General features: G+C 51.1%; 1 protein-coding gene across 4 annotated transcripts in view; it reads right to left on the reverse strand.

The window, feature by feature from the left end:
- Positions 1 to 8,523: 8,523 nt before the first annotated feature.
- FOXN3 (forkhead box N3) overlaps positions 8,524 to 16,747 on the reverse strand; it is a 113,680-nt gene continuing 105,456 nt past the window's right edge. For all 4 annotated transcript variants that reach the window (XM_069951217.1, XM_069951219.1, XM_069951216.1 and 1 more), the window contains 2 exons: positions 15,364 to 15,472; positions 8,524 to 12,992 (listed from right to left, as the gene is read on the reverse strand). In XM_069951217.1, coding sequence (XP_069807318.1) covers positions 12,446 to 12,992; positions 15,364 to 15,472 — 656 coding nt within the window. In that variant the 3' untranslated portion in view covers positions 8,524 to 12,445. The remainder of the gene's footprint in view (positions 12,993 to 15,363; positions 15,473 to 16,747) is intronic.

Genomic DNA, 16,747 nt, shown 5'->3' on the forward strand with positions numbered 1-16,747 from the left:
GTTTCCCCCATGTTGTGTCCTCTGTCTTATAAGGTTGGACCCCCAAACTGTGACTTACTGTGGGGCCACTATTCTCGCTTTACACCTCAGACTAGAACACATTGGATTGTGTTAAAGGGCTCGTCCAGGGAAACAGCGCCACACCTGTCTGTGGATGTGTCTGGTAATGCAGTTTGGCTCCATTCAAATCAACAGGGCTGAGCTGCAGTACCACACTTAACCTGTAGACAGGTGGGGCAGGATTGGGTTCTTAAAAGCTACAAATCTTAGATGGACATTCTAACCTGGAAAGATTTTATCAGCCGGGAGGTTAGGAAAGGGGAGAAGGATTATGCTACTGTGTTTAGGTTTGTCTATACTGACACACTGCAGCAAACCCTCAGCTGTGTCAGCAGGATCACCATCTCTGAATCCTGCCTACATAGGGGGTTTCTGTACTGTGTGTAAGCAGAGGAGACGTCCTGGCAGCCCTGACACTGACAGGAGTGGGAACACGTGTCCGCAGCAGGACTGGAGATGGAATATCGGGATAAAAATATGTCAAATTAATCAAAATAATTTATGCAGATACAGGGTGAATTCTGGAGATATCGCTGTAGTCACCTGCAGTACTACTATTCCACCACAGGGTGTCACTGCTCCACCAGGTGATGGTGTCTCCTTTCCATAGCCAGATCTAACATCTCACAGAGGAGGCGACATACACTGCAGACGGCTGGAGTTGTAGTCGTGCTTCGGATGGAGTTGTAGTCGTGCTCATCACCTCCATAGAATTTTCCAGTAGTCAGTTAGATTCTCAGCTGGAAATTATTCTGAATATGAGTCACGCTATCTCCATACCTGCAGCCCCAGGGCGGATGATTACACTAATGATTGATACCACAAACACTCTGCTGCCGTGTGTGGGAAACCCTGTAGTGTATAATACCTGACAGCAACAAACATCAGTCAGACGAAGCTAATTTTATTTATATATATATATATATATATATATATATATATATATATATTCACACATACATACCTGCCCAGGTACAAAGCATATACAGCAGCTAGGGAACCATGGTCACCAAATATCCTGCAGATTATTACACCCCTGACCTTACAGACTGCAGAACATCGCTTTGACCCTCTTCCTGCCATAGTAATATCTCCTGCAGATTATTACACCACTGACTTCTCCAGAGATCTGCAGAACATCACTCTGTCCTCTTTACCGCCTGATACAAAGTGATATATCCTGCAGATTATTACATGCCTGACCCCTCTACACAGGCAGCGAGTGATGTTCTGCAGATTTTGTAGAGAGGTCAGGATGTAATAATCTGCAGGATATATCACTATGTATCTGTTGGGAGAACAGAGCGATGGTCTGCAGGTCTGTACACAGGTCCAGGGTGTAATAATCTGCAGGATCCATCCCTGTTGGTTCCGGTGTGATGTCATGGCGCTGGACATTGTTGGGGGTGACACGTCTATAGATCTCTGGGGCTGGCAGGACATGGATTCGGTCGGCGGTCACGTCGCAGTTCATCCGTCGGCCATTAAGCGGATTTATTGTGGCCTTCTATGGAGCGGAGAGAAGTGGCGGCTTCCTCTATCCCGCGCTGTCACCGCTCGCACTGAATGAGTCTCTTTACAGCCGCACAAATTTATGGTTTTGCTTTGTGCCTACGAGTGAAGCATCTCAATCCGCCGGGATCTCCCCATGAATATTCATCCCGTCCCCAGCCAGAAACCATCACTCCCTGCGCTGCATCACTCTGCCCGCTCTGGTACTGGGAAAGCTGGGTGACAACATGGCCACCAACACATTAACTCCAAAGGAAAAAAAAATCAAATTAGCGGCTATTAGAAGTAAATTACAAATCTGTATAACTTCTTATTAACAAATATCCCATCTTGCAGTACTTATCAGCTGCTGTATGTCCTGCAGGAAGTGGTGTATTCTCTCCAGTCTGACACAGTGCTCTCTGCTGCCACCTCTGTCCATGTCAGGAACTGTCCAGAGCAGCAGCAAATCCCCATAGAAAACCCCTCCTGCTCTGGACAGTTCCTGACATGGACAGAGGTGGCAGCAGAGAGCACTGTCAGACTGGAGAGAATACACCACTTCCTGCAGGACATACAGCAGCTGATAAGTACTGGAATACAGGAGATTTTTAAATAGGAGTAAATTATAAATCTATATAATTTTCTGACACCAGTTAATTTGAAACCTTTTTGCTGGAGTTCCCCTTTAACATTTTAGCCTGGCCTGATTTACTGTTCAGGAGTTTGGGAGAGCTGGATGACACAACCAGCAGTTGCTGCATCTCTGTAGCCTGGCATATTCTCCATGCCTAAGAAAGTTGGGTGATACGAGAGCAGAGCTGCCACACTGGTCATTACAGCCGATATACCCGAGAACTCACTGCACAGCGCGTCTCTACCCGCCATCTGTAACACTGCCGAGACAACATGGCGCCATCCGTAACACTGCCGAGACAACATGGCGCCACCCGTAACACTGCCGAGACAACATGGCGCCACCCGTAACACTGCCGAGACAACATGGCGCCACCCGTAACACTGCTGAGACAACATGGCGCCACCCGTAACACTGCCGAGACAACATGGCGCCACCCGTAACACTGCCGAGACAACATGGCGCCACCCGTAACACTGCCGAGACAACATGGCGCCACACGTAACACTGCCGAGACAACATGGCGCCATCCGTAATACTGCCGAGACAACACCGGAAGCCAGACAATTCATCAATACACTATATGGGCATTTACAGATTTACATTTTTCACTAGCCGCCATCTTGGATCCTGTGACCATCGCGTTTGGGTTCCATCGCTCACCCTAATAATAATAATCATTGATCCTGACTGATCACCCCGCTCCTCGCCCCATAGAGCTGCAAAAACAGAAAACCAACACGATGTTACAAACTCATGAAATGAAAATCTCACTGAACTACCAATGCTGACCACTAGAGGCGCTATACCCCTGTACAAGTCTTATTGTCACCTATTATTAAAGGGGTGATCCAGGATTGGGGCACATCTACTTTCTACCAGAAACAGCACCATCTTCCAAGCCTCTGGTTGCGTGTGGTGTTGAAGAGTCGTAATACCACTTAGCCTGAAAACCAAAAAGTGGCGCTGTAACCCACCATAAAATATACAACTTATTGTATGGATCATGAAGAATGAACAATATTTCCTGTTTCAAGAAAGACTCCTGTAAAATTATAAAAAATATTTACATAGTAGGGCGCCATCTGGTGTTCAATGTATATAGCAATGTCCCTGTCAATTGCTGAGTGCTGGAGGACACACATGCTCAGTCACTGCCCCCATCCACCTAAAGTGCTGAGTGCTGGAGGACACACATGCACAGTCACTGTCCCCACCGAATGTGCTGAGTGCTGGAGGACACACATGCTCAGTCACTGTCCCCCTCCACCTAATGTGCTGAGTACTGGAGGACACACATGCTCAGTCACTATCCCCTCCACCTGATGTGCTGAGTGCTGGAGGACACACATGCTCAGTCACTGTCCCCTCCACCTAATGTGCTGAGTGCTGGAAGACACACGTGCTCAGTCACTGTCCACCTAATGTGCTGAGTGCTGGAGGACACACATGCTCAGTCACTGTCCCCTCCACCTAGAGTGCTGGAGGACACACAGCACATTAGGTGGAGGGGACAGTGACTGAGCATGTGTGTCCTCCAGCACTCAGCACATCAGGTGGATGGGGACAGTGACTGAGCATGTGTGTCCTCCAGAACTCAGCACATTAGGTGGAGGGGACAGTGACTGAGCATGTGTGTCCTCCAGCACTCAGCACATTAGGTGGAGGGGACAGTGACTGAGCATGAGTGCTGGAGGAAACACATGCATAGTCACTGTCCCCATCCACCTAATGTGCTGAAGGACACACATGCTCAGTCACTGCACAGTATTAATCTGCAGGGCAGTGAGTGGTAATAGGTTTGCCATGCAGTATACACTGACACCAGGAATTAACCTGCGGCTCCTATGACATTGGTGCAGCTAGGACGGGGTTAAATCTGGAATCTATGCAGATCCCTGTAGTAACAAATAGCCGCCACATGCTTCATTCTGAGCGCTCAGCCGCCTCTATATCCATCAGCCGCAGATACCAAAGATAATTGCCAGTAATTATTCATTCCAGAAGATTGTTCTCTAATTGATACAATATCCTCCCAGCACAGAGAGGGATCAGCGGTGACATCACTGAGAATACAGCCTATCCATCACTAGAGATCAGTGACATCACTGAGAATACAGCCTATCCATCACTAGAGATCAGCGGTGACATCACTGAGAATACAGCCTATCCATCACTAGAGATCAGTGACATCACTGAGAATACAGCCTATCCATCACTAGAGATCAGAGGTGACATCACTGAGAATACAGCCTATCCATCACTAGAGATCAGTGACATCACTGAGAATACAGCCTATCCATCACTAGAGATCAGCGGTGACATCACTGAGAATACAGCCTATCCATCACTAGAGATCAGCGGTGACATCACTGAGAATACAGCCTATCCATCACTAGAGATCAGCGGTGACATCACTGAGAATACAGCCTATCCATCACTAGAGATCAGCGGTGACATCACTGAGAATACAGCCTATCCATCACTAGAGATCAGCGGTGACATCACTGAGAATATAGCCTATCCATCACTAGAGATCAGCGGTGACATCACTGAGAATACAGCCTATCCATCACTAGAGATCAGCGGTGACATCACTGAGAATACAGCCTATCCATCACTAGAGATCAGCGGTGACATCACTGAGAATACAGCCTATCCATCACTAGAGATCAGCGGTGACATCACTGAGAATACAGTCTATCCATCACTAGAGATCAGCGGTGACATCACTGAGAATACAGCCTATCCATCACTAGAGATCAGCGGTGACATCACTGAGAATACAGCCTATCCATCACTAGAGATCAGCAGTGACATCACTGAGAATACAGCCTATCCATCACTAGAGATCAGTGACATCACTGAGAATACAGCCTATCCATCACTAGAGATCAGCGGTGACATCACTGAGAATACAGCCTATCCATCACTAGAGATCAGCGGTGACATCACTGAGAATACAGCCTATCCATCACTAGAGATCAGCAGTGACATCACTGAGAATACAGCCTATCCATCACTAGAGATCAGCGGTGACATCACTGAGAATACAGCCTATCCATCACTAGAGATCAGCGGTGACATCACTGAGAATACAGCCTATCACTAGAGATCAGCGGTGACATCACTGAGAATACAGCCTATCCATCACTAGAGATCAGCAGTGACATCACTGAGAATACAGCCTATCCATCACTAGAGATCAGTGACATCACTGAGAATACAGCCTATGGTGTATATACTGTAAGAGCGGTCACACTATGGTGTATATACTGTAAGAGCGGTCACACTATGGGGTATATACTGTAAGAGCGGTCACACTATGGGGTATATACTGTAAGAGCGGTCACACTATGGTGTATATACTGTAAGAGCGGTCACACTATGGTGTATATACTGTCAGAGCGGTCACACTATGGTGTATATACTGTCAGAGCGGTCACACTATGGTGTATATACTGTAAGAGCGGTCACACTATGGGGTATATACTGTCAGAGCGGTCACACTATGGTGTCTATACTGTAAGAGCGGTCACACTATGGTGTATATACTGTAAGAGCGGTCACACTATGGTGTATATACTGTAAGAGCGGTCACACTATGGTGTATATACTGTAAGAGCGGTCACACTATGGGGTATATACTGTAAGAGCGGTCACACTATGGGGTATATACTGTAAGAGCGGTCACACTATGGTGTATATACTGTCAGAGCGGTCACACTATGGTGTATATACTGTGAGAGCGGTCACACTATGGGGTATATACTGTAAGAGCGGTTACACTATGGTGTATATACTGTAAGAGCGGTCACACTATGGTGTATATACTGTAAGATCGGTCACACTATGGGGTATATACTGTAAGAGCGGTCACACTATGGTGTATATACTGTAAGAGCGGTCACACTATGGTGTATATACTGTAAGAGCGGTCACACTATGGTGTATATACTGTAAGAGCGGTCACACTATGGTGTATATACTGTAAGAGCGGTCACACTATGGGGTATATACTGTAAGAGCGGTCACACTATGGTGTATATACTGTAAGAGCGGTCACACTATGGAGTATATACTGTAAGAGCGGTCACACTATGGTGTATATACTGTAAGAGCGGTCACACTATGGAGTGTATATACTGTAAGAGCGGTCACACTATGGTGTATATACTGTAAGAGCGGTCACACTATGGGGTATATACTGTCAGAGCGGTCACACTATGGGGTATATACTGTAGGAGCGGTCACACTATGGGGTATATACTGTCAGAGCGGTCACACTATGGTGTATATACTGTGAGAGCGGTCACACTATAGAGTCTGTACTGTAAGAGCGGTCACACTATGGGGTATATACTGTAAGAGCGGTCACACTATGGTGTATATACTGTCAGAGCGGTCACACTATGGTGTCTATACTGTAAGAGCGGTCACACTATAGAGTCTGTACTGTAAGAGCGGTCACACTATGGGGTATATACTGTCAGAGCGGTCACACTATGGGGTATATACTGTAAGTGCGGTCACACTATGGGGTATATACTGTGAGAGCGGTCACACTATGGGGTATATACTGTAAGAGCGGTCACACTATGGTGTATATACTGTAAGAGCGGTCACACTATGGGGTATATACTGTAAGAGCGGTCACACTATGGTGTATATACTGTAAGAGCGGTCACACTATGGGTTATATACTGTAAGAGCGGTCACACTATGGGGTATATACTGTAAGAGCGGTCACACTATGGGGTATATACTGTGAGAGCGGTCACACTATGGGGTATATACTGTAAGAGCGGTCACACTATGGTGTATATACTGTCAGAGCGGTCACACTATGGTGTATATACTGTAAGAGCGGTCACACTATGGTGTATATACTGTAAGAGCGGTCACACTATGGTGTATATACTGTAAGAGCGGTCACACTATGGGTTATATACTGTAAGAGCGGTCACACTATGGGGTATATACTGTAAGAGCGGTCACACTATGGGGTATATACTGTGAGAGCGGTCACACTATGGGGTATATACTGTAAGAGCGGTCACACTATGGTGTATATACTGTAAGAGTGGTCACACTATGGGGTATATACTGTAAGAGCGGTCACACTATGGGGTATATACTGTAAGAGCGGTCACACTATGGGGTATATACTGTAAGAGCGGTCACACTATGGGGTATATACTGTGAGAGCGGTCACACTATGGGGTATATACTGTAAGAGCGGTCACACTATGGGGTATATACTGTAAGAGCGGTCACACTAGGGTATCAAGTAACTGGTCCTTAACTACTGGAAAGCCACAGGTTGCTGAACTTTCACTTAGATACTGAGGGCATGCTGGGAGTTGTAGTCCACCGGAGGTGTTGTCGGGCAGTTCTATAGACCACATGTTTTATGGGGATGGGGTCATGTTCTGCGGGCGCCCCCCCCCCCCTCCCGGCAGATTGTGGGACGGATGATTAACAGATTTTTTTTTGTTTCCTCTAATTAATTTGGTGGCGGGATCTGAGCTGCGAGCGGCTGCCAGGAGGATCAGCAGATGGAGATGTTACTGCACACACCGACTATACACATAACAAACAGCCTGCATGTGCCGCAACACAGCGACACCCCGGCTCTGCTACATCTCATCTGCTGCGCAGTCCTATGTAACACAGTGATATCTCTGAGTACAGATAATGTAGTAGTCACCTGCAGTCCTATGTAACAGCACAGATAACACAGTGATCTCTCTGAGTACAGATAATGTAGTAGATGTCACCTGCAGTCCTATGTAACACCACAGACAACACAGTGATCTCTCTGAGTACAGATAATCTAGTAGTTACCTGCAGTCCTATGTAACACCACAGATAACAGTGATATCTTTCTGTGATTTGCAGTCCTATGTAAACCCCCCCCAATCACAAATAACATTACAAATAAATTGATGCAACTCAGTAAATTTTTATTGCAACTGGAAGACGATACATCACAGAACGTTATGGTTTCTCGGGGACGTTGTGTTATTTACAGGTATTGATGAGATTGGTTCTTTGGCAATATGATTACACATCAAGAAAAAGTGAAATGCAGGAGTGAATGCGCAGATTCCGGGTGGTTCCTGGGGGCGGCACTGCCCTCTGCCCTCCCACCCTCGCAGATCAGCGGCGCCGCCCTCCCACCCTCGCAGATCAGCGGCGCCGCCCTCCCACCCTCGCAGATCAGCGGCGCCACCCTCCCACCCTCGCAGATCAGCGGCGCCGCCCTCCCACCCTCGCAGATCAGCGGCGCCGCCCTCCCACCCTCGCAGATCAGCGGCGCCGCCCTCCCACCCTCGCAGATCAGCGGCGCCGCCCTCCCACCCTCGCAGATCAGCGGCGCCGCCCTCCCTCCTGCCCACGCAGATCAGCAGCGCCCCCCATTGGCAGCTACACACAAGTACAGAAAAAAATATTGCATTTTTATTTTTTTTCCCCTGCACTTTTCTTGGCTTGTCGGCCAATGCGGGGGGCACGGTCCCCCACGTGTTACACCCCGACCTTTCACTGCTGGAGGGCACTCTGTAACAATCAGCAGTGCAATGTGCCGCATGCCCCGCTGCATGGCGGCAAAAACAACAAATAAGGAGAATAAAAAAATAAAGAGCAGGAGGGGGGGACATGCGGGGGCTCTGGCAGTGAAGGGGTTCACCAGATCCAAACCTTTGCTTTCTTTGTTTTTGTTTTTTTCTTTTTTTTGATTGCTTTTATCACTTAACAAAATAAAATATTTTTTTCTTAGAAATGTTACAGAATCCATAAAATTAAAAAAAAAATCTACAAGTTTAAAATGCTTTTCCATACAGACGTACACACGATATACCTCACAAACATTGTTTAATATCAGAACCGCTGGGGCGGCGGCGGCGGACGGGGCATCTGAATCCAGCACCTTACTGCCACAGAGGCATGAGGGGGGAGGGCAACCTGGGCGCTGGGGTGGGCCAGCAGTGTTGGGGCACAAGGAGGTTGGCCCTCAGCATTGGTGCACAGTGTTGGGCACGGGGGTTGGTGAGCAGCATTGGGCGAGGGGGCTGGTGAGCAGTGTTGGGCACGGGGGTTGGTGAGCAGCATTGGGCGAGGGGGCTGGTGAGCAGTGTTGGGCACGGGGGTTGGTGAGCAGCATTGGGCGAGGGGGCTGGTGAGCAGCGTTGGGCACGGGAGTTGGCGCTCAGCATTGGGCGAGGGGGCTGGTGAGCAGCATTGGGCGAGGGGGCTGGTGAGCAGTGTTGGGCACGGGGGTTGGCGAGCAGCGTTGGGCGAGGGGGCTGGTGAGCAGTGTTGGGAAGGGGGTTGGCGCTCAGGGTTGGGCAAGGGGGCTGGTGAGCAGTAATGAGCATGGGGGTTGGCGCTCAGTGTTGGTGCACAGTGTTGGGCACGGGGGTTGGGGCTCAGCATTGGGCGAGGGGGCTGGTGAGCAGTAATCAGCACGGAGGTTGGCGAGCAGTGTTGGGCACGGGGGTTGGTGAACAGCATTGGGCACGGGAGTTGGCGCTCAGCATTGGGCGAGGGGGCTGGTGAGCAGTAATGAGCACAGGGGTTGGCGCTCAGCGTTGGGCGAGGGGGCTGGTGAGCAGTAATGAGCATGGGGGTTGGCACTCAGCGTTGGTGCACAATGTTGGGCACGGGGGTTGGCGCTCAGCATTGGGCGAGGGGGCTGGTGAGCAGTGTTGGGCACGGGGGTTGGCGAGCAGTGTTGGGCGAGGGGGCTGGTGAGCAGTGTTGGGAAGGGGGTTGGCGCTCAGGGTTGGGCGAGGGGGCTGGTGAGCAGTGTTGGGAAGGGGGTTGGCGCTCAGCATTGGGCGAGGGGGCTGGTGAGCAGTAATGAGCACAGGGGTTGGCGCTCAGCGTTGGGCGAGGGGGCTGGTGAGCAGTAATGAGCATGGGGGTTGGCACTCAGCGTTGGTGCACAATGTTGGGCACGGGGGTTGGCGCTCAGCATTGGGCGAGGGGGCTGGTGAGCAGTGTTGGGCACGGGGGTTGGCGAGCAGTGTTGGGCGAGGGGGCTGGTGAGCAGTGTTGGGCACGGGGGTTGGCGAGCAGTGTTGGGCGAGGGGGCTGGTGAGCAGTGTTGGGAAGGGGGTTGGCGCTCAGGGTTGGGCGAGGGGGCTGGTGAGCAGTGTTGGGCACGGGGGCGGGCCAATGGGGGTTGGCAGTAAATATCGTATTTATTGAGAAACGTAAACAAAAACAGGATCCAAGTGAAGCGGATGAGGAGGAGTCACCGCCCCGGCGATTCGCTTCCCTCGTTGGGATTGTTCGAGAATGAGAAGCAGAGGTAGTAGGAGGCTGGCACCTATGGCAGGAGAAGAGGAGGGGGCCCTGCATCTGCCTACTGGGGGCCACACTGGAGTAATAGCAGCGCCATCTGGTGGGAGAGCGAACATGAAGCTCCAGTTCCCGATCCTCTATCTCTCTGTACCCTGGTGTTAGTGGAGCCTGGCTGGGTGACATCTGTAAGTCACATGGCATTTGGCAGTGGGGTGTATAGGGTACATGGTGGGCGGCAGTGGGGTGTATAGGGTACATGGTGGGCGGCAGTGGGGTGTATAGGGTACATGGCATTTGGCAGTGGGGTGTATAAGGGTACGTGGAGGGCGGCAGTGGGGTGTATTGGGGTACTTGGAGGGCAGCAGTGGGGTGTATTGGGTTACGTAGAGGGCGGCAGTGGGGTGTATTGGGTACATAGAGGGCAGCAGTAGGGTGTATTGGGTACATAGAGGGCAGCAGTGGGGTGTATAGGGTACATGGAGGGCGGCAGTGAGGTGTATTGGGGTACATTGAGGGCGGCAGTGGGGTGTATAGGGTACGTGGTGGGCGGCAGAGGGTACGTGGAGGGCGGCAGTGGGGTGTATAAGGAGGTACAGAGGAGGTGTCGCTTTCTCCATAATAAGTGCTTTTCGAGGGATTGCGGCATCCTGTACATGTAACATCCCCAGCCTGTGTGAACAGACCCCTGACACTGTCTCCCATCCAGCGCTCCCCCTAGTGTCGGTTTGATGCATTGCACATGGCGGCAGTGACAGAGCGGTAGAATAGATGGAGTAATAGGACATGGCAGTAACTTTACTTCTATTGGCCGAACAGATTGACGCAAAACATGGGGGTGGATGTGAGCAGATGACGCCCACAGACCTCTGTGAACAGTAAAGCCTGCCGTGCCCCGGCGGCCGCCCTCGCTGCTCAGCTTACCAACATATTATTGCCTCGTGTTATCCGAATAGACAGAAGGACAGAAACGCTTGGTTTTCTATATCACAGAGAAGCACAGTCGGGTTGTTGGGCTGAATGTAAAGACAAGGCAGATCCGAGCCCGGCGGAGGAGGAGGAGGAGGAGGAGCTGTAATTCTTATTATATTGCAGAGAGAAGAAGTTCCCCAACAGTCAAGTGTTTGTCCCTGAAGAAGAAGGTCAGACCTTAGAAACCTGCTTCCAAAAATCGGATAAAAAATACTGGGGGGGGAGGGGGCGTCTGAAGTCCAGGCCCTGGGCCCAACGTTAGAGGCGTCGCCTTTTTTCTCTATTTTCTCTATTTATATGAAAATAATCCATGCGTCATGCTAAATACAGATTTACCTTACAAGAACGGCGCGCGTCTCTGAAAACATAAGAAAAGGTCAAAGAAAGCCCCAGAACGTGTGTGGTGGGCGCCATGTGGGAGGTCCCAGGCGCTTGGCGGCAGCTGAATACTGGTGGCGGCAGCTTCTGGAGCGGTTCCCTCGCGCTCCGGCAGTCGGGTCACACATCGTATACAATACAAATTGGCAACACTGTAGATTCCGTGACATCCGGGGGGGAGGAGCTATGGCACGAGAGGCTTGGCGTCCGCGTTCCCGAATCTGCCGTAGAACCAGGTGTGCCGCCACAGGAAGATAGAGGAAGGCTGCGGGATCCGGACAGCACCGATTTCCATCTTAGGGTCGTGTTAGCGTCACCGCCTGCTCGGTTGGCGACTGTGACCGTAAAAATTTTGGCTTCTGAACTTTTTTTTTTTCTCTTTTTCGGTAAATTAAAAGCATTTGTGAGTTCTATGGCTTCAATATCCTTTAGAAAAGAAATCACTACAAGGCCCCCCCACCCCCGAAAATAAAAAATAATAAGGGAAAAAGAAAAAATGGTTGATATTGCCACAAAATAGTTAAAATTCACCTGACGTGCGGAGGAAACGTTCACAGTCCAGAGGATGGCGGCGGCAGCGGCGGTAGCAGCGCCGGCTCTCTAGTTTTTCGTCGTCTCTTTGTCCTTCTGGTCTTTCTGCCCTTTGGCCGTCCGATTGGTGATGTTATTCAAACACGACCGGATCCCGGCCAAGTGTAAGAGCGAGCCGGCCGCCTCCTTCATCTCCTCGTCGTCGCTCTCGGGCGGTTTTTCCGTGCGTCTCTTTTTCAGCGGCAGAGCGTCGCTGGGGATCCGCCGCACTTTCAGCAGGTGCTGCTTCTTCTTGTGTTGGGAGGAGTAGCCGCTGTCCGCCAGGAAATCCTTGGGCTCCTTCTTGATCTGCTTCTTGTCGTCTTCCTCCGTCTCGCTGAAGCTTTCGTGGCTCTGGAAGCTGATGTCGCAGCCGTCCCGGCAGACTTTGGCGGCAAACTCGTAATGGTCGTCGGCAGAGGAGGACGACACAGAGTCGCTGGCAGGGGAGGAGCTTCTCTTGATGGCAGATTTGGCGCTGCTGTAGTTGTGGTCCTCTTTGGGGTCGCTGCTGACTACTGGAGAGTCGCATGATGGCTCGCTCTCTGTCCTCATACGGCAGTTTCCAATCCCATTCCTAAAGAGAAAGAACAAAGAGGCAGTGATGTCATCCAGGGGGCAGGGCTGTGACTACCTCTATACACAGGATATACAGGGGGCGGGGCTGTGACTACCTCTCTATACACAGGATATACAGGGGGCGGGGCTGTGACTACCTCTCTATACACATGATATACAGGGGGCGGGGCTGTTATTACCTCTCTATACACATGATATACAGGGGGCGGGGCTGTTATTACCTCTCTATACACATGATATACAGGGGGCGGGGCTGTGACTACCTCTCTATACACCTGGTGTACAGGGGGCGGGGCTGTGACTACCTCTATACACAGCATATACAGGGGGCGGGGCTGTGACTACCTCTCTATACACATGATATACAGGGGGCGGGCTGTTATTACCTCTCTATACACATGATATACAGGGGGCGGGGCTGTGACTACCTCCCTATACACATGATATACAGGGGGCGGGGCTGTGACTACCTCTCTATGCACATGATATACAGGGGGCGGGGCTGTGACTACCTCTCTATACACATGATATACAGGGGGCAGGGTTGTTACTATTATATACAGGGGGCGGGGTTGTTACTATTATATACAGGGGGCGGGGCTGTGACTACCTCTCTATACACATGATATACAGGGGGCGGGGCTGTGACTACCTCTCTATACACAGGATATACAGGGGGCGGGGCTGTGACTACCTCTATACACATGATATACAGGGGGCGGGCTGTGACTACCTCTCTATACACAGGATATACAGGGGGCGGGGCTGTGACTACCTCTCTATACACATGATATACAGGGGGCGGGGCTGTGACTACCTCTCTATACACAGGATATACAGGGGGCGGGGCTGTGACTACCTCTCTATACACAATATACAGGGGGCGGGGCTGTGACTACCTCTCTATACACATGATATACAGGGGGCAGGGCTGTGACTACCTCTCTATACACATGATATACAGGGGGAGGGGCTGTTACTACCTCTCTATACACATGATATACTGGGGGCGGGGCTGTGACTACCTCTCTATACACATGGTATACAGGGGGCAGGGCTGTGACTACCTCTCTATACACATGGTATACAGGAGGTGGGGCTGTGACTACCTCTATACACACGATATACAGGGGGCGGAGCTGACTACCTCTCCATACACATGGTATACAGGGGGCGGGGCTGTGACTGCCGCTATACACATGATATACAGGGGGCGGAGCTGTGACTACCTCTCCATACACATGGTTTACAGGGGGCGGGGCTGTGACTACCTCTATACACATGATATACAGGGGGTGGAGCTGTGACTACCTCTCCATACACATGATATACAGGGGTCGGGGCTGTGACTACCTCTCTATACACATGGTATACAGGGGGCGGGGCTGTGACTACCTCTATACACATGATATACAGGGGGTGGAGCTGTGACTACCTCTCCATACACATGGTATACAGGGGGCGGGGCTGTGACTACCTCTCTATACACATGATATACAGTCTGTAACCATGGAGACATATAGACGTGCACAGGAGCAGCAGTTCTGTGTAAGTTGCTGTTTCCTTATTTCGGAGGTTTGGCGCTCTCTGGTAAGGGGAGTCTCGCCTGTGCCCTCCCCGTCTGGCGTTACATTGCGTCTTCCTAGAAATGAGTTTCCTGCGCTCAGGATTTATTTGATCCTCCGGAGTCCATTAGACGGAATGATATTCCAATAACCGCGGCCGTCGGCCTTATAAATATTCCATGCGCTGATATTTATTTTGTAGCCATCGGGTAAATTCTCGGCTTTTAGATCCAATTTATTAAAACTGGAAACAAAAACAAAAAGCCCCAAAATTCGTATTAACCCCTTCAACGGCCGTCTACATTACAGGGGGATGGACGGCCTCCGGTATACTGGGGAACACGAGCCTTGTCCATGTCACACAGCTGGAGGCTTGTTACAATGGATCAGTGCAGGCCAGGGATTGCTGCCGATGCTGGAAGGAGTGTCCACTCTGACACATTGTAGCAAACCCTCAACTGCGAGAAGGACAGGCGTCAATTCACTGACAGCAAGAAAAATGATGAACAACACTGGACCCCGGCCCTTTAAGCTGGTCCTAGGTTGGCAGCCCTCCGCCTATGGCAGGACATGGCTGGAAACGGCTTCTGGGGCAGAAGGCGCTAAAGGTTTCCACATCGGTGAACAGAAAGTTCCTGCTGGATCCGTTTCCTCCATCTCTCTGCGGAAAATCAACCTAAAAAATGTTTCCGGCTGACGATTATCTGGAGCAGCAGAATATTTCTAATGTCGCCGGAGGATGAGACAGCCAGCAGCGGTGTAATGCCTGCCCCGCCAATAGAGGGCGCTGTGCCAGCCACTTACCTTACAGCGGCTGCCATGCTTCCTATAGGGTTGATGGGTAATGGTCTGACGCCCTGGAAGATCCCTCTGCTGAAGACGCGGGCTCCGTTCTGTATCACTCCGGGGGGCACTGTGGAGACAGGAGAAGATGGGGGGGGTCAGAGAGAGGCAGAACGTAGGGAAACCCCAAAAAACCCAAGAACAACATAAACCCAGGGGAGGGGACCCCTGAGAGGCTGCCCCGGACATCCACATGCATTTCCAGCTTGCGCTCATCCAGAGCCTCCTGGTTCACAAGCAGAGATGTCGGGGCTTGGAGAGATCTCCTGTATGTTACCACATTAGCCGAAATCAGCTGCATTACAACATTCACCCAGCTTTTCCCAAACCCTGCACAGCATGTCCATTGTCACCAGCAATGGCGTCCTCCCTGACTGAACCAGGAGGCTCTGGATGAAGAGAATACTGGGAGTGTGGGAGGAGACAGTATATGGTACAGTGACCCTGAGGCTGCGACCACACCGCCATGTGCTGCAGGGATTCAACTACCGAGCAGGAGGATAGCCGGGATTTACTGGGGGGCCGAGGGACCCTCCATCTGCTGCATCCACACCCTACACTGGGCTCCCAGGGTCTCTGCCCCATGTTCCCGGGGTCACAGTCTCTGCCCCCATGTTCCCGAGGTCACAGTCTCTGCCCCCATGTTCCCAAGGTCACAGTCTCTGCCCCCATGCTCTGGGGGTCACAGTCTCTGCCCCTATGTTCACGCGGTCACAGTCTCTGCCACCACGTTCCTGAGGTCACAGTCTCTGCCCCCATGTTCCCGAGGTCACAGTCTCTGCCCCCATGTTCCCAAGGTCACAGTCTCTGCCCTTATGTTCCCGGGGTCACAGTCTCTGCCCTTATGTTCCCGAGGTCACAGTCTCTGCCCCTATGTTCCTGAGGTCACAGTCTCTGCCGCTATGTTCCCGGGGTCACAGTCTCTGCCCCTATGTTCCTGAGGTCACAGTCTCTGCCGCTATGTTCCCGGGTCACAGTCTCTGCCCTTATGTTCCCGGGTCACAGTCTCTGCCCTTATGTTCCCGGGTCACAGTCTCTGCCCTTATGTTCCCGGGGTCACAGTCTCTGCCCTTATGTTCCCGGGGTCACAGTCTCTGCCCTTATGTTCCCGGGGTCACAGTCTCTGCCCTTATGTTCCCGGGGTCACAGTCTCTGCCCTTATGTTCCCGGGGTCACAGTCTCTGCCCTTATGTTCCCGGGGTCACAGTCTCTGCCCTTATGTTCCCGGGGTCACAGTCTCTGCCCTTATGTTCCCGGGGTCACAGTCTCTGCCCTTATGTTCCCGGGGTCACAGTCTCTGCCCTTATGTTCCCGGGGTCACAGTCTCTGCCCTTATGTTCCCGGG

The sequence above is a fragment of the Dendropsophus ebraccatus genome, chromosome 13, assembly GCF_027789765.1.
Source record: "Dendropsophus ebraccatus isolate aDenEbr1 chromosome 13, aDenEbr1.pat, whole genome shotgun sequence".
NCBI lineage: Eukaryota > Metazoa > Chordata > Amphibia > Anura > Hylidae > Dendropsophus > Dendropsophus ebraccatus.